General features: G+C 48.8%; 1 protein-coding gene and 1 long non-coding RNA gene across 3 annotated transcripts in view; one reads left to right on the top strand and one right to left on the bottom strand.

The window, feature by feature from the left end:
• The window catches only part of MAPKAPK2 (MAPK activated protein kinase 2), a 45,407-nt gene extending 35,475 nt beyond the window's left edge, over window positions 1-9,932 (bottom strand). The window contains exon 1 of one of the 2 annotated variants that reach the window (XM_059940595.1): window positions 9,278-9,932. In XM_059940595.1, the coding sequence (XP_059796578.1) occupies window positions 9,278-9,595 (318 nt within the window). In that variant the 5' untranslated portion in view covers window positions 9,596-9,932. The remainder of the gene's footprint in view (window positions 1-9,277) is intronic. The other variant, XM_059940601.1, reaches the window with a different exon arrangement.
• Window positions 8,454-16,769, top strand: LOC132375347 (uncharacterized). Its single transcript, XR_009505983.1, has 3 exons — window positions 8,454-8,543; window positions 10,231-10,342; window positions 16,583-16,769. It is a non-coding gene; the product is annotated as an uncharacterized LOC132375347 (long non-coding RNA).
• Window positions 16,770-17,619: the final 850 nt, after the last annotated feature.

The following is a 17,619-nucleotide window of genomic DNA, read 5'->3' as shown; positions in this document are numbered from 1 at the left end:
AGGCAGCAGCCTGACTGCAGCAAGCTCCAGGGCACACTGGGCTCTTCACCAGGCCACCTGCATTCCTAGGATGCTCTGAGTTCCACACACGTGGCTTCAAGCGCCCAGGGCTCCCCCTCTTCCTCCTGCCCCACCCCCCAACTCTTTGAACTCTGCAGAAATCAGGCACGAGGAGCAATCTGCAGATTCTTCACTTAGAAGGGCTTCCCTCACCTAAGGCTCCTGTGAAGCCTGTCTTTAAAATCCTTCCTTTAAAAATCCCTGCCTCTAAGAATTACAGAAGCCAGGCAAGGAGGCCCAGGAGAGGGAGAGCAGGGGTCGGGGTGGCAGGGGGTGGGGGCCATGGCTACTCCAAGGACAGGGACTCCTTCTGTCAGAGTTAAAAATAAACTCTTAGCAATTTACACCCAACTCCTCCCCTCCAGAGGCCAATGCGCCTTGGCAGATAAATCTCTCCCTGCAGAGGAAATGAGGCCCCAGGGGGAAAGACAGGAGTAGGCAGTCATGGAGACGTGGTCTGGGTATGTAACTCTAGCTGAAAGCAGAGGGTCCCCCAAGTCCTACCTCGGCTCTCTCCCATGCACTCCTCCTCCCAGATAAACCCTAATACCAGAAAACACAGAATCCTCCTATCCAACAGGATTAGTACCAACACCTGTCCAAGGATTAGAAAACTCAGAAAGAAGAGAATGTCAAAGTCAACTAAAGGAAATGCTCTGCCCAGCATCTATCAGTTAAGTAGGTATCTCAGCTATCCGAGCCCGTTTCCTCTCCTTGTTCTACAGTGCTCCAGGATCCACGGGCAGTAGAAGAGGCCACCTCGATGGACCTCAAGGGACACAGATCACCAACACCCCTGCCCCCCACAGTCAGGAGGTAGAAGACACCCATGCTCTCTGTGACATCCTGCAGGTGGCTGAGCTGGGAGGGCCAGAGGGGCCATGGCCTGACTCATGAAACAGGCCCTGAGAGCCAGGGCCCAGTTATTCTTGGAAGCCAAAGAGATGAGGTCACACTTTTGAATCTGGTAACCTGAAGCCCCATGCTGCAGAGGTGGAGAGTACAGCTTAGCAGCAGGGCAGGAGTCCTGGGGCAGGTAGCACGCTCAGCCACAGGGCCGGTGGCTGGGCGAGGGCCTGGGACAGCCGCGCTGGGCTCCTCTACTCATCCGCACACTCCTTCTGCCAGGGAGGCTAGCTTGCGGGTGGAGTCCGGAGGAAGCCAGGTCTGGATGCAAGCACACACAAAGTCAAACCCGCTCACCCTCCTCCCTGGCTAATTCATCCTTCCCCGAGCTCCACGGAGCCTCCACACATAAATGTCGACACCTGGAGAAGCAGCAGCCACGGCTCACTCTCAGCACTCAGAAAAGCCAGTTGGCCCCAAACCACCCACCAAGCTCAGGCTGGAAGAGAAGGGGGCCAATGGGGAGGGGGTGCAAGTGAGTGTGAGAAACAGCCCAGCAGTGTGGCAGGAAGACCTGGGACAGGCGTCAGGGCCTGGCTGCGAGGGGAGACTGCAGCAGTGGCAGGTTTATTTTTAGCTGTTGAGACAGAGGGGCTGAGTGACAGTTCTGGGCCCTGGGCAGGAGGCCTGGTTACAAATGTCCAGTGTGGGCTGGGAGCCTCATAACAATATGAGTAATCAAAATGGCAGCAAAGTGATCAACTCAATCACCTCCTGGGAGGGCCCAGGAGGGTAAGGAGCCCCACAGGAGCATGAAGGTGGAGAAGCTGGCGGGGCCCTCAAGGGCTCTCCTCCCAAGTCCCTCTACCTGTGACTAGAGAGATTTCACCTTTGCTTCAGGTTCAAAAGAACCATCCCGGAGATAAGCCAAACAGAGATGTTCACCACATCTTCTCTGAGATAGAAAAGCCTTCACCACTCCTCACGTCCCTGGAAGAGCCCTGGATGGACACTGGCCATGGAGATGCCTGGAAACGTCCCTCAAGAGTAAGATGCCCTTTCATACGATCCTTCTGGACAGCTCAGGTTCCTGGCAGAATGAACACACAGCTTGGCTGGTCTTAGAAGGGAACATCAGTTACAGATAAAGGTTGACCTTGGAGCCACGTCCCAACCTGTACTACCTGGCAGATGGCACATTAAGGTGTTTACCGGATCAGAGAATAAAGACCCCCAAGAACTGTGCACCGCCAGAGGGGAGCACAACCCTATCCCCGCTTCCCCTGAGTCTCCTCTTCCTCCAACAAAATCTTCTGGCCCGGCACGCAGGACCTCAGTCCAAAGCTCCAGGGCTGAAAACACAGCTTTAGCCCTGAATGGCAGGAAGAAGAGAAACGAAAACAGACCTCACTAGGCATCTCCCTCTCCTCTTGCTTCCTCAGTCTCCTCACATCCCTTAGTACCCAGTCCTACGGGTGAGAAGTGGTGCCTGGATGTACATCCTAACTTCCCCATAAGCTCTGGGAAGCAGTCCCCAGCTCTCACCTCAGAACAGCCCCAAACCCATACTATAACTCCAAGTGAATTAGAAGGCGGCACCCATCTGTATGGACCCAGTCACACACCAAGGCAAAGCCTGACAAGTGGACAGTGGGTTGGATCAGAGCCCCCCTCCTCCTCCCTCAGCCAGGTGCCCTGTGCAGGGCACAGCCTGCACAGCCAACAACCACAGCAGCCAGGTTTGGCCCCGTAACTTCAAACGGGAAGGAGTTTCAGATGGGGAAAAAAATGAAGAGTTCCCATCTCCACCCTGAGCCACCAGAACACTAAGATTCTTCTGATTTCAAGGAAGGAGAGGATTCACACCCCACTGAGTTACACAGTCCATCCTCTCTGCTGAGGCACTTGCTGGAACACTCACCAAGTCTTCACACAAGAGAAGGCGCAGCTGGTCAATGGTGGTTATTAATTAACTGGACAGGAGCTGCCCTGCAACCCAGCAGCAAGCCCATCAAAAGGGCCCCCACGCTGGGCCAGGCACTGCTGGTGGTCAGACGTGGGGCAGGTCGGCAAGCCCCCCGGCCTCCTGCCTCCAGCACGGCCCTCCAGCATCCCACGCTGCCGTGCCCCAGGAGCCACTGGTAGCCTGACCCTCTGACGTGTACACTGAGGCCTAGAAAGTTTCACTGACCTGTTCAAAGTCACACAGCTAGTTAGCAGGGCACCAAGACTAGCTCTATCCATCTTTCTTCCTTTCTCTCTCTCTCTCTCTCTCTCTCTCTCTCTTTCTTTCTTTCTAATCTAGCACATAACCCATGGTATCAGGTTCATCCCTAGATATTTATATCCATCCATATCTTAAAACACAAAATATCACTATTCCCCTAAGGACTAGAAAAGGTATAAAATCTGATTTTGGTTACATATCTGGTGTACATCAAGCTGCTCAGTGGCATGGTCCCATCTTATTACCAATGGCCCCGTTTCTAAGATGACTAATGTAGAAAGATCCTAGTGACCAGTTAGTGGAGATGAGTTTTGCACCGCCAGGTCCACAAACCCCATACTCTTACCTCTAGCAACCAAAACACCAAAGGAACCCAGACCAAGAGGAGGTCCCAGTGAACCAGGTCCCAAGACACGGCTCTGATGCTGATACCAGGTAAGACCTTGGATATACCACTGAACCTTTCTGGACTGGCCCAGCCTCTTCCTCGGTGAGGTGGAAAGGGTCAAGAAAGATAAGCAGGGAGTGTTGTGAGCTCTAAGGAACTATGAGTTGTGGGTCCCTTTGCCACTGAGCCTTATATCATTACCAAGAGCAGCTGCAGCCCCTTCAAACACAAAGAACAGCTCTGCCCTGCCCACCCACTTCTGTCCAGGACACTGCAGCAACTGGAAAGGTGCAGCACAGGGAGGAAGGGAAAAAAGAGACCCCACAGGATCCTTGGGAAGGCCTCATGCAGAGGAGAGGGAGCAGGAAAGTATGAATCCTGTGCCACAGATGTCAAATTACCAGGGAGAATCCTGCATCAGAGCACAGGAGGGCCACTTGGGAATCGTGAAAAGACTCAGATGCAGATACTGATGCCCTGTCTTCCCCGCCATGGCTGGCATTCCTCTTGGCACAGACTCCACACATCCCTGGGCTCTGCGGGTAGGGAGGGGGCCTCCGTCATCCCCAGGATGTGGCCAGGGATTAAGTTTGCCTCCAGCAGTCCTGAAGCTTGGCTCCTCCAGGCCTCTCCCTGAATCCCCTGCACCTGCTTCTTAAATAAAATCATCAACTGATGATGGCCCAACTCCTCAGATTCCAAGCAGTCAAAACATCTTAATTATGAATACCAATACCTTCATCCTCTAAAAAGGACCCCTTCATTTCCCAGACACCCATCAATATTTGGTCCTGAGGCCTGGGGCTGCTTTTCTCCCCCTTCTGTCAGCCACTGATCCCACATCTTAGCTGGAGATTATTTTCAAGCTCTATCAAAGCCCAGAATTCATAAGTGAAAAAGAACCATGAGCTGCCCCAGCTTTGATCCTGCCTCAGTGGACGTCAAGAGTCCTGCTGCAGTAGACAGCAACCAGGGCAGGGCCCAAAGCAAGGAACAGGGTCTCTGAACCCAGAAGCTACACCTTCCCTCAAAAAACCACAAGCCCCAACCTCAGAGATTTGTAACCTTTCTTTATAACATCCTGTTAGTTTACTTCATGCTCCTCAAACACTTTAAAACTTGCTTTTAACACAAAGAGCGGTTACGCTCAATTCTGAATCACCAGCCCCACTTGCTCCTTACCAACTGATCCACTCTCCCCTCAGCTGCCCCGAGGGCAACGCCACCATCACCTCCTGCAGATGTGCTCATTCCTCAGAGACTGTCCTCAGCTCCTTCGGTCCTCACAGATTGCCTCTTCAAAGTTCTTCTATTCCCAACCACACAATTTAACCCCTAGACCAGCAAAGTACAATAGAACTTTCTACAAGCTCGAAAATGTTCTTCTCCACTGTTCAATTCAGTAGCCATTAGCCACATGTAGCTACTGAACACGTGACATGTGGCTAGCAACTGATTTTTAAATTTAACTTAGTTTAATTTAATTAATCAATTTTAGCTAATTTTAAATAGCTATACATGGGCATTGGCTACCATACTGGGCAGTACAGCCCTAGACTACATTTGTTAATTTCACCTTCTCCAAATAAGCGTCCTGACCTCCAAAATTTTAAGGCCACTTTCAATGTCTGTATCCTCCATACAACAAAGCATATGGTAGGATGCTCAGAGAATTGTTAACTACTGTAACAAGAGTAGAGATAAAACAGATTGGCTGATTAATGAAACTTTCCTCACCTTGTGATTCCATCCAGCAAACCCCAATTTGGGACACTGCCCCTCACCCAGCCACAAACTCTCTTGCTCCCCGACCGGTACACAGCACGAGGCGTGCTGGAGAGGGGGCGGCCTGCACTGAGGGGATGTGGGAGCCCCGACTCTCCCGCTCAACCATGAGAGGTTCTGATCAGCTCCCCTTCAGAACACCAAGGAAGCCACATGGCGGTGACACGAGGTCACCTGGAGAGGGAGGATTGCTGGAGAAAGGCAAGGAGAAGGAACAGTACTTTGTTTCCTCTAATCGACACAACGGAAAGACAAACAGAGATAAGTTATGACAACATTCTATATTTTGTAAAGCAGTAATATGCTTCACCGAATCAGAGTCACACGGCAGAGAGGGACAACGGTGCTGGCTTTAATTAAATTTGTTCAGCTAATACCTAAGAGTCACCGTGACACAATGAAGCAGTAAGCAACTGAAAAACCCCACAGGGAATAGGACCAATTACCGCACAAGTGAGTTGAGACTAGGCGTCCCTACCAAAGAAATAGTGAATAGAATTCTCATGTTCTTGCACAAAAAATAATACTAGTAAATAAGATTTCTAGCTAACACTTCCTAAAAAGGGGAGGGGGTGGTAAAAAAAATGTTTGTTACTGAAGATTCAAAACTCATGGAGCTGGTGAGTTGGTTTGTAAGCTGCCTCTCCAACTCTGGCGATCTCTGCTGGGAAGCCGATAAGTCCCTACCCAGCACCCCCTGGCCAACAGTCAAGGAGGGCCTGCGGTGACAGTAGCTCCTCGGGCTTGAGAGGCTCTGGAGCAGCAGCCAGTCCCAGGGCCAAGCCTGCTGATGTCAGTGCAGTTCCCAAGTGGGAAGCGGTCAGGCGTCCTGGGTTCTAATCCTGGTTCTGCCAAGTGCATGGCTGTATTACCTCAAGCAAGCCTCTGCTCTGGGCCTTGGTTTTCTCATCTGCAAAATGAGGGGGTTGGATGAGATGACCTCTAAAGTCCCTTCCAACTCTGACAGAAGTATGAGTATGACTCAGATCTTCGCAAAAGCAGCCAGGAGAGATGGTGAGGCAAGGTCATAGCACCCACCAAAAAGCATGTAAATGTTACCTCTCTCAGATGGAGGCAGAGAAATAGGGCGGATTGGGACTCTTTTTTAAATCACTGATTACATTTAATAGGACTAAGAGGTCACCAGACCACAGACAGGGAGCGGGGCATCAAGGCAGCCGCCACCTCTCATCAACTCTCAGGGCTGTGAGATAGCAGATACCAGAACCCCCATGACAGGCCCTGCTGCTGCTCTTCAGCTCTTTGACCTAACACCCTGGGTAGAGCAGAGGTCTCCTCCCTTTTTCTTCAGGCACCTTTCCGATGAGGCAATCCCTCCTGCCCCACCACCTCTTCCTCCCTTGCTTAATAATCAAAACACTCCTGGTTTTGAAAATCATTTCAGTACTCAGCACCTATGGTTAAGTTAATCAAGATTCAAGATCTAGAAATCTCTTTGGTGTGTGTCTCTGGAACAGAATTCTTTGAACCAGATTCCCCCCACAGCTGTAATTATGTCTCAGCCAGTATTTGGATATTGGAAGCGCTGTTGACACTGCTAACAGTCTCTGAATGCCTCATCCCTTCTTTCTTCCTCTATTATTAAGTTTTTACACAAAGATATGTGGGAAATCTACAATTTAACAGTTGAGTCAACTTTTAAGATCTGGGAGCCGGCTGCCTGTCAAAACACACTCTGACTTCAATCTTCATCCACTTCTAACCCGAGAAGGACAAACTATGAGTGTTATTTAAAATACTCCTGGATCTTTTAGCACAGGGAGATCAGCTCGGTGCTTTGTGACCACATAGAGGGGTGGGATAGGGAGGGTGGGAGGGAGACGCAAGATGGAGGAGATATGGGGATATATGTATATGTATAGCTGATTCACTTTGTTATAAAGCAGAAACTAACACACCATTGTAAAGCAATTATACTCCAATAAAGATGTTTAAAAAATAAAATAAAATACTGCTGGATCCTTCCTTTCAAAACCATTCGAAGGGGGAAAAAATCCAAATCTTTCTCCTATTAATTACAATAGAAATCTGAATTGCCACCCAAAAGCATTTTCGAGGGTGGTTTTCTGTGTCTATTAAATAGAATAAGGAGCAGAAGTTGAGAGCTTTTGTTCTGAAGTCTTTATACCATATTCCAGCTATCCAAGAAAATGAGCAGCCAGTGTCCCCAAACCGCTGATGGGTGAAGGCAGATGGTGTCTCAGAGGGGATAGAAAACTCTCCTGGAAAGAATGTCTGTCACTTCCTCAACAGTACAGGTTAACTGTGGTCAAACAGTATTCACTCAACTCCACTCCCCGAGGTTAGAGCCACGGGGTCAAACAACCACTCTCCTTCCCTGCCCCCAGTTATGAGTAAGGAAAGAACGGTCTAAGGCACAAATAATAAAGGGTTCAGGATACTGATATATTCCTTCTCCAGAAGTCGACACCAAACAACCAAAAGCCCTCAGCAACAGCTTATAGTAAAAACCAAACAAATCTGACAGTGTTGAGGCTAGCTGAAGTTCTCCCCCAAAAGGGAGGGTGAAAGCAGCAAGAAACTAATTTTAGAGGCCTTAAAATCTGTTAAGTTGAACATGCTTGTCTTCTTCAACCCCCAAGTACCAAGGTCTTATTATATCTAATTATATATTCCAACAGTTCCACCCATAACACATATCTGAGTTTCGTATGAATAGCTGAAACACAGCTAGCCACAGGGATTGAGGGGGAAGAGAAAATATAACACAGGAAGTATTTTTCTCCTCCTCCAATCATTAAGACACCCCAGGGGAAAAAGGCGTTTTGGGTCACCTTTAGAGATGTGGTTTGATCTGAAACCCCTCTTTGGGGAAAACCTTTTTCATGACCCTGAACAGTGGCTCACACTGCACTGGCGACTCATCAGACCTCCAAGTCCATTCTGTTTAACTTCCGAAGTAGATACTCTCACTGAAATCCCCATTCTCCCCCCTACCAGATCCCCTTAAAAAAGAAAAGGAAAAAAAAAAAAAAAAAGAGGTTGGTTTTCCCCAGCTCCAGCAAAACGCTCCCTCCTGCTGTCCACCAATCGCCCACGTCCAGGACTCAAGTGGCCATCTCCGATTTGCGGAATCAGCACTGGCCAAGCCGTGGTTTACGGACCCGGTTTACAATGATCAATGGAGCTATGGAAACAGGAGACACCGCGCTGGAGCCTGCTGGCCTCCCATCTGGAGCCTCGCAGGCACTGAAGGTAGGAGGGGGCACCCTCTCGGATCAAAACAAATCCTCCCTCGCGCCCGGGGCGGTCGTGGGGTGGGGGCGGTGTCGGTGTCCCAGCGGAATCTCCAGCCTTGCACCTCCCCGGCCGGCGCGCCCCAAGGCAGCACAGCCGCACTCGCAAGGCCCAGGGAAGTGAAATCACACATTCCGGCTCCCAAATAAGGAGCGAGGCTAAATAAACCTCTGAGATACGACTTCTCCAAACCAACCGACCAACCAGCTCAATGAGTAATGGGCCTTTTGTGCCCACAGAAAGAAAGGAGGGAGGAGAGGATGGGGAACCACAACCCCCGAAAATCACTTCCTTGAGACTAGGGGAAAAATTAGCAGAAGTGGTCCCGAAGCCAACCGTTGCGACTCGGCTGGATGCCGCTCAAACCCAAAATGGCAGGGTCCTCAAGAGTCCTCTCGAGTCCCCGCCACTCACACCCGGAGGTGACCGGAAACTCGGTCTCGGCTGTGCGGTCCGCCGGGACCTGACCTTCCCGCTGCCCCCCGCCCCCTGCCGCGCACTTGGCACCCCTCGCGCGCGCGGGACGGGCAGCCCCGCCGCGGCCACTCCTCCGCGGCCCGGACGCCAGTCCGAGGAAAGCGTCGGCGCGACCACGCTGAGCCACCGAGAGCTTAGGCCGCTGCGGAGTGCCGGGGGTGGTCCCCGGGAGACCCCCTCCGCCCGTCCTCCCCTCCCTCGGGCCCCAAACCTACTTTTAGAGCGAATTTCTCCTGGGTCCTCTTGTTGAAGATCTGCAAAACTTTCCCGTTGATGCCCAGTCCCAGGACCTGGGTGGTGACCTTGTAGTCGTCGATGATGGCGTTCTTCTTGATCTGCAGGCTCGACTTGACGTGGAACTGGGGGAACTGCTGCGGGGGCTGCGGCGGCGGCTGGGCCGGGGGGTGAGGTTGGGCCGGGGCGGGGGGTTGCGGCGGCGGTGGCGGGTTGGGGAACATCGCCGGCGTTGGACAGCATGGTGCGGTGGCGGCGGTGGCGGCGGGCTGGGGAACAGCACCGGAGTTGGACAGCATGGTGCCCGGAGGCGCGGGAGCAGCGGCGGGAGGGCCCGCGGCGGGCCCCTCCTCCGGCTCCGGACGGGTTCCCCGCCACCCCCAGCCCGGCTGCGAAGTTTGCTCCGGGCTGGAGCCGGCTTCCCCGCCCCGGCCCGGCTCCAGGCTCGGCGGGTCGCGGGGCTCCGTGGGTCCCGCTGTGCGCCGCTGGCGCCCACCGACCCTGCTCCCTCCCTCCCACCCTCCCCCCGGGGGCCAGGCGCTCGGTGGAACGCGGGACGGCGGGGCCCCGGCCGGGGGGGAAGCGGCCGCGCGACAAAGTACCCAGCCCGAGGGCCGGCGGCCGCGTCACAGCCTCGTCTGCGTCCGGGGCCGGTCCTTAAAGGGGAGGGTCGGAGGGGGCAGGGCTTGGGGAGGCGGGACGGAGCTGGGGAGGCGTGGGCGTGGGGGAGGGGCTGGCCTTAAAGGGGAGGACGCGAGGCTTCCGGAGCGTGAAGGGCCAAAGCTGGGGACTGGGGCTGGGGACAGGGAGCCGGGACCGAGAAATCGTAGTTCTTAAATAATCAGGGCCACGCAAAGCGAAAGGGGAGGCGTATGAAAGTAGCTGCATAATCAGATAGATAATCCACTTTTCTCCAATTGTCTGGCTCTTTTAGACAGCAGCAGCTGGGGGTGTATTTCGAAGGCGAGGGATGACTAGCAAGTATGAGCCAGATGAGACCTCTGGGGTGACCTGGAATTACAGAGGCCACTCATTCTCGGAATAGGGTGAGGCAAATATGGAATATTTTAACTTGAACACTTTCCTCTGAGTTTTGCATTTCTTTTCTCACAAATTTGTTTTTCGGTAAAGATTTATTATCGTATAAATATGAACAATTTAGTAATTATACTTTTGAACATTTTTTCATGTAAATTAGCTAAAAAGGGATACAGGGCAGGAAGAGGATGGATTGACATTCAGACTACCTGAAATCAGGGAGCCTTTTCCTCTGACTGGCTGTGTGATCCTGAGCAAGTCGGTGCACCTCTCCCAGTGGGAAGAATGGGGTGTGGAGAGAATTCCCTGAGACAATGTACCAAAAAGGGAAGGTCTGGGGAATAGGTCCTGATTTCCAATGTGGAAAAGTTAGGCCCTGAACCTACAGCCATAAGAAATGGGTATTTTTGAAGAAGCCAAGTTCTAGTCCAATTTAACCCCATGTCTCTGAGGAAGATACTAAGGATCTAGCTGGACCTAAGCATAGCCCAGATCAGGGGAGGAGACTGGGGAGGCCCTAAATTTAAGCTGCCAGAGGGTCTTGATACATATTCTGATGGGGGTTTGGGGATGATCATGAAATACATTCCTGCTGACCTCCTCCCCGCTCTGACTAGTAAAACAGCTCAGAAATAAGACAAGGAGCAAGAGAGGTGAAGACAAAACCTCAGCTTAATTACTGATAAGGCCAAATTAGAGAGTGTGACTTTACCTATGGCCACATGTGGCCGCTAACACGTTCCCCCAACACTCTAGAGCCCCCTTGTCCAGGGAGACCTAGCTCAGGGAGAAGCAGAGGAGGGAACATCCTAAGGACAGGTGCCCTGAGGACCGAGCCCAGGCAAGGATGGAGTGAAGGGTAGCCTGAAAGGTAGAAGTTACCCTCCCAGCAGAGTCCCTTCCCAGGAGCCACTCCTTGGTCCATTCCATGGACCAAGGAGAAATATGATTCCCCTAACACAGATACTCGCTCTTAGCACAGTTAATTTAGCGTACACCTTGACTTTGTGCAAGGTGCCATGCTCAGGCCTGCCGTGGTGGATGGTGTTGATCTGTGGGGGAGAAGACAGGTACAAGCAGACAGCATCAAGAGAGTGGCACTGACACAAGTCTGGGAGGTGAGGGCAGAGGGATTCTCCTCTGCAATAGCAGGCGGCGGAAGCTCTCCTCTCATGCTAGAGGGTGGATAAGTTATTAGACAGTTCTCCATTCCTCTGACTCCTCAAAGATAAAAAGACAGCCTACGGCCACAGAGATTGGAAAACACCTCACCCGTTCTGCAGCACTACTATCACCTCCCTGAGGCACACAAGGGAGAAGCCCAAGGACTGAGAGAAGGACGCAGGGATGGGGAGGTGGAGGCGCCTGCTCCTCGGTCTCATCTCAGCTGGGCTGGGGCTGCGCAGCGCTGGGAGTTGGTCTTTTTTCCTCTGCAGAGGGTCACCAGTGGCTTCCTACTGCCTGGCACTGAGTTTTCACCTGCTTCCCTCCACAAGGCTAGACAGAGGATAAGCTCTTTTTGCCCTTTCAGAGACAGAAGGCACAGTGGAAAGAGAACAGAATTTAGAGACAAATGACCTGAGTTCAAGTCTCTCCTCTTTGTATCTGAAAAAAGGAGACAAATAATAAAATCGAATATCAGGGCTGAGTGAGAATTAAATGAGATAGTGTTCATGAGAACTACCCAAAAGCTAGAAATGATCATGAAGTAGTAAATCTTATCATGACTGAGGCATTGCTGGCTTGCTCCTCTGCTCTGTGCCCACTGCCTGGGGATCTGCCCCTGATATCAAAGCTGCCTTCCTATCTAGCTGGGGAGATGCTGCAGCCCAGTGACCTAGGAATAACTAGACAACTGAAACCACAGCTGGGACTTCCTCCTGGAATTACAAGGACCAATTAGGCCCAGGGGTCACACAAGGACTCAGTACATAGAGATTACAGAAGCTGCACACACAGCACCCAGAAAACATATACATATATCAACACAAACACATAAGTGCAATATGCCTGGCATGTAACAGACACAAAATAAATGTCTAATGGATGGATAATAACTGGGGAGTGAGATGGGCTAAAGGAAGAACCTAAGATGGGCAAGAGATCCAGAGTCTTAAGTTCCATTCCAGTTCTAACTAACTATGTAACCTCATGCAAGTCCCGTGCCCTCTCAGTTCCCTCTTTCTCATCTGTCCAACAGTGATGATAACATCTGTCCTGCCTCCCTTGTAGAGCTATTGTAAGAATAAAATAAAATACTTTTTCTTAGTACATGGAAGTCCAAAGTCCTATTTGTATAATACCAAGCTCTCAACCATCTGTAATGAACTACTTAAACAATTTTTATGGATATGTAGAAGCACTTCAGAAGTTAAAAGTCTATGCAAATAGAAAGTACTATTTTTGTCTACTATTGACATGCAAACACATATGCCATGCAATACTGTACACACAAAGACAATTTAAAGACCTCAGGTACATAGAATTTGGTTAATTATAATCCTCCTCATCATTGAATCATTGGTCCATGTATCTCTGCTTTTATTTAATTAGTTATTAGTTTGGTTGTTTTGTTTTGTTTTGTTTTGTTTTGGGGCGGGTTTTTTGGCTGCACCTTGCAGGGATCTTAGTTCCCTGACCAGGGATTGAACCCAGGCCATGGCAGTGAAAGTGCCAAGTCCTAACCACTGGACCACCAGGAAAGTCCTTAGTTATTTTTAATAATGCAGTAGGCACCTGTGAATCCACTACCCAAAATGAAAACCAGGACTTTGACAGTAGCATACATCTAACTAGGTGGTTCCTCCATTCACCCCCAACCCACCTCTGTTTTCTCTGGCCAAGATAACCATTATCTTGAATCCTAGGTTCATCATTCCTTTGCTTTCCTTTTATGTAGTTTTATTTCATAAGGACACATAAAGGTGTCTGACCTTCATAAAAGGTGAAGCTCAGAGTGTCTTAAAAGGGAGGTGGATATGGGTGACTTCATCAGAAAGATGAGGTTAAAATAAGGCAATGTCTTGTCATAGTTTCAGAGTATTCCCCACCTCCTCACGATGATGGCGACGATGATGATAATGATGGCGATTATTGAGTGCTTACTCTATACCCAACGCTGTGCTCAGCCCGCCATTGTCTCATTTAAATCTCCTGAGGGTCTGTGGTAGAGATTGCTGGTTGTTTCCGCCAGTATCCATTTCCCCCTCTTTGATAGTAAAGAATCTTCAGTATTTAGCTAAGCACATGACTGCCCGTAATCAAAACTACATTTCCCAGCCTCCAATACAGCTGGCTGTGTTCATGACTCGTAAATGGAAGCTGTTGAGCAAGGAGGTAAGTCCTCCTCCTTCTCTTCCTCTTTTCTCCTTCCTGGTGGCTGGAATAAAAATGTAATGGCTGGAGGAACTTCCCTGGTGGTCCAGTGGTTAAGAATCCATCTTGCAATGCAGGGGACGCCAGTTCAATCCCTGGTTGGGGAACTAAGATCCCACATACCACAGGGCATTACTAAGCCCACGCACCACAACTACTGAGCCCTAGCTCTGGAGCCCTCGCGCACCACAACTAGAGAGAATCCCGAGCACTGCAGCGAAGAGCCCACGTGCAGCAACTAAGGCCCAATGCAGCCAATAAATAAATTTTTTTTTTTTTTTTTTTTTTTATGTAATGGCTGGAGCTTGAGCAGCCATCTTGAATCATGAATTGGAGGCCACAGGTTGAGGATGACAGAGCAAAAGGATATAGTCTATGTCCTTCTATCCATGGAGTATGGATAGAAGATGGAGCCTGGATCCATCGTATCAGCCCTAAACAACTTACCCAGCCTTTATATGAAATAGAAATAAATGTCCTTCTTATTACAGCAACTGATGTTCTAAGTTTTCTATCACTCACATCCAAATCCCATTCTAACTATTATACAACCCTATGAGATACGTACTGTTATCCTCATTTATCTATTTTAAAAATGAGGAAACTTAGTCCTAGAGAAATTGAATAACTTTCCTAGGGGTACATAGTTAACAAAGCACAGAACCCAGGTCTTTCTGACCCAAAGTCCATTTTCATGGCCCCCACTCTAAATCCTAAGCAGACATACACCCACATATCCTTCTTGATGTCCAAAATATGGTATCTTGCCATTTCTGGGCAGGAATGACCTAAAGAGGTATGGCCTATACTTTCTATTTTAGATAAACTTTAAATCTCCCACACCTCAATTTCCTTCAATCTTGACCTAATCTGTTACAGAGTATAGGTCTGTGTTAATTTGCATGGCTGGGTTATATGATACGATTACTTGTGAATCCATGACAATATCTCTTCTCAAGGCTTCCCCCGTCCTGCCTTCCACGATCAGAGTAAAAATTTCCTATTTTGTTGTGATATGGCATTATGAATGGATGACAAGGGGTGAAAATCTATGGAGGTGAATTTCCTGCACATTTTCAGATAACACACTCTTGATGAAATACGATCATCCGCAAGCTGTTGGATAGATATATGCACACAGATAAAGTGGCCTTTGTATCTATTGCTGGGGCACACAAAATACTGCAGAAGGGAGCATGATTCACAGGAAAGGCTCTCTTCACTGAAAGCTCACTCTTGGAAAGGAAAATGACTCGAGGCCTAGGAGAGATAAGCAGTCTTCATGTTATAGGCTAGTTTTTCTTTGAGAGATTGAGAAATTCTCCAAAGCAAAAATGACAGATATACAAGAATTATTCATCACAAAATTTCTGAAATCTCTGAAAGTGCTAGGTACTGATCCACAGAAAGAAATTTTACCCAAAGCAAATATTGTGGGCAGTCGCCTATGTGAGGACATCTCAGAGGGGAAGAAATGCTCTGCTCCTCCACCCCAATGCCCTTATCTGCACCCCATCCTTTGACTGTTTAATGCCACAGCAGGGAGCAGCCAGAGCAGAGGGGACGAATGGGAATGGGAAGAGAAAGAAGGAAGTACCTAAGGGGGAACAGAAACTTAGCTTCTGCACATCGACAGACATGACCTGGTCCAAAGGGACGGAAAATGGGACTAATTAAGACTACAGGTTGCCTAACTGTAAATTCCGTGCCTTAGTATGGGAAATGGAGAGGAAAGGGGTAAATATTCCACCATAGTCAAGATAACCCAAGACTGTTGTCCCATATTAAAAGTTTTGCCCCTCCAGTCTAGCCTGTATCTGGCATGTCAATTGCGATTCAGATGAGCATTCAGCCTGGATAGTGAAATGGGGAAGGGAGAAAGGTAAAGGGGATTTGCCATCCAGGAACACAACCAGGGTGTGTCAACCCAAAGGGTCATTGGTCTTTGTCTGGTAACCTGCTGACCCCTGGAATTTTTTTCCATCCCTCACTTAAGATGAGTAAATGGGAGTGGGAAGGTAGGAAAGGTAGGAAGAGATGTGTGTGTGTGTGTGTGTGTGTGTGTGTGTGTGTGTGTGTGTGTGTGTGGACTGGGTAGCAATTTCCTAAGTGTATAAGAATAAACAGCTTCCCATGAGACCATAATTTTGAGGCAGCAGAACATGGCAGAATCAAGTCCTGGGTTCAAATCCCACCTCTACCACTTACTACTATAATAACTGCACCTCTGCATTATTTTTGTATAATGAAGGGGGAGATAATACTCCCTAGATTAATATTCCTGTGCCAAGTTTTGAGCTGTTACTGACACATACTGATTGGTCTCTGTGGGGCGGTTATTATGCAGCAGGTACATTCATACCAATCATCTCTTTCAATCCTCTCGACAGGCTGTACTTAGTTAGTATTATTTCTGCTATTCCAATCATTGAAAGCACTGTGGCTCAGAAAGGTTAAATACCCGGCCAAAGTCATCACACTAGAGCAGAAGAGCTGGAATTCAAAACTCATGCTGTTTCCACACATGTCAAAGTCCATGTTCCTAAATGCTCCTGTAAGTTGTCCAGCCACCTGACACCTGCCAGGCCACTCTGGGGAAGCCATCCCAGCCGGTGCGCATGGCTCAGGAGAAGGAAACAGTCTGCAACCTGCAACTTACTCAGATTCCAAAGACTCTTCCTCCAAGACAGAGAGTTAAAGGCAATGAATAAAGTCATTTAAGCAGTAGTGAATTTAGGATCCTAGGATGTATAAGCTTTTGAGAAATGACCTAAATATATGAGGTACATGTGGTATAACCCACATTTTGTTTTGTTTTTGCTCATTAAATGACAGAGGTAGGAGCTAACTTTTTCCCCCATGTTTCTCTTTAGGTTATGAAAACTATAATATTGTAGAGATGAAAAGGACCTGTGAAGACCACCTGATCTGTCAACTTTCTCAAAAGACCACACCTACATGTAGACAAGTAGGTGTGTGACCTTAAAAACTTTAGGCTCTCAGAACTTCCGGTGTCTCACTATATCATGAAAGGAAGTTCTTCCTTTTGTGTGACCTATATAGTACATGTTGCGGGCAAGTCCCTCTCATTCCTGGAGGCTCGCTCATTGATGCTGGAAAGGCGTCTCCCCACAGCTTTGGATAGATGTCTAGAACCCTCCCTTCATTGGAGCAGTAGGTGCAGGGGAAAATTGGATGTGTTGGAAGAGAGAAGTTGGCATGTGGGCCAGGCTGGTACCTGCACCTGACCCCCACCATCAATTTTGCACCCCCTTTCATATCCACAAACATTGACTGAGCACCAGTTAAGGTCAAGTATTGTACTGGGCATAGGAATGCTCAGAGGACCCTGATGGACCTTGAGTGCCTTGAGAAGTTACATATATATATATTTACACGTATATGTAAATGGTGACGGTTATGTATATACATAACATAAAATGTATCATTTTAACTATTAACTAGTTCAGAGGCATTAAGTACACTCACATTGTTGTGCAGCCATCACCACCATCCATCTCCAGAACTTTTCATCTTCCTAAATTAGTTCTCTGAACTCATTAAATAATAACTCCCCACTCCCATCCTCCTCCCAGCCCCTGGCAACCACCATTCTACTTTCTGTCTCTATGGATTTGACTACTCTAGGAAACTCATATAAGTGAAATCATACAGTATTTGTCTTTTTATGACTGGCTTGTTTTACTCAGCATCAATGTATTTAAGGTTCATTCATGTTGTAGCATGTGTCAGAATTTCCTTTCTTTTAAGGCTGTACCATTTTATATATATATATACCACCTTTTATTTATTCATTCATCCCTCTTGATGGACACTTGGTTTGCTTTCACCCTTTGGCTATTGTGAATAATGATGCTATGAACATGGGTGTACAAATATCTGTTTGAGT

Source organism: Balaenoptera ricei, chromosome 1 (assembly GCF_028023285.1).
Source record: "Balaenoptera ricei isolate mBalRic1 chromosome 1, mBalRic1.hap2, whole genome shotgun sequence".
NCBI classification, from domain to species: Eukaryota; Metazoa; Chordata; class Mammalia; order Artiodactyla; family Balaenopteridae; genus Balaenoptera; species Balaenoptera ricei.
Note: the sequence above shows the minus strand (reverse complement) of the source record. Positions and strands in the feature narration are given on the sequence as shown.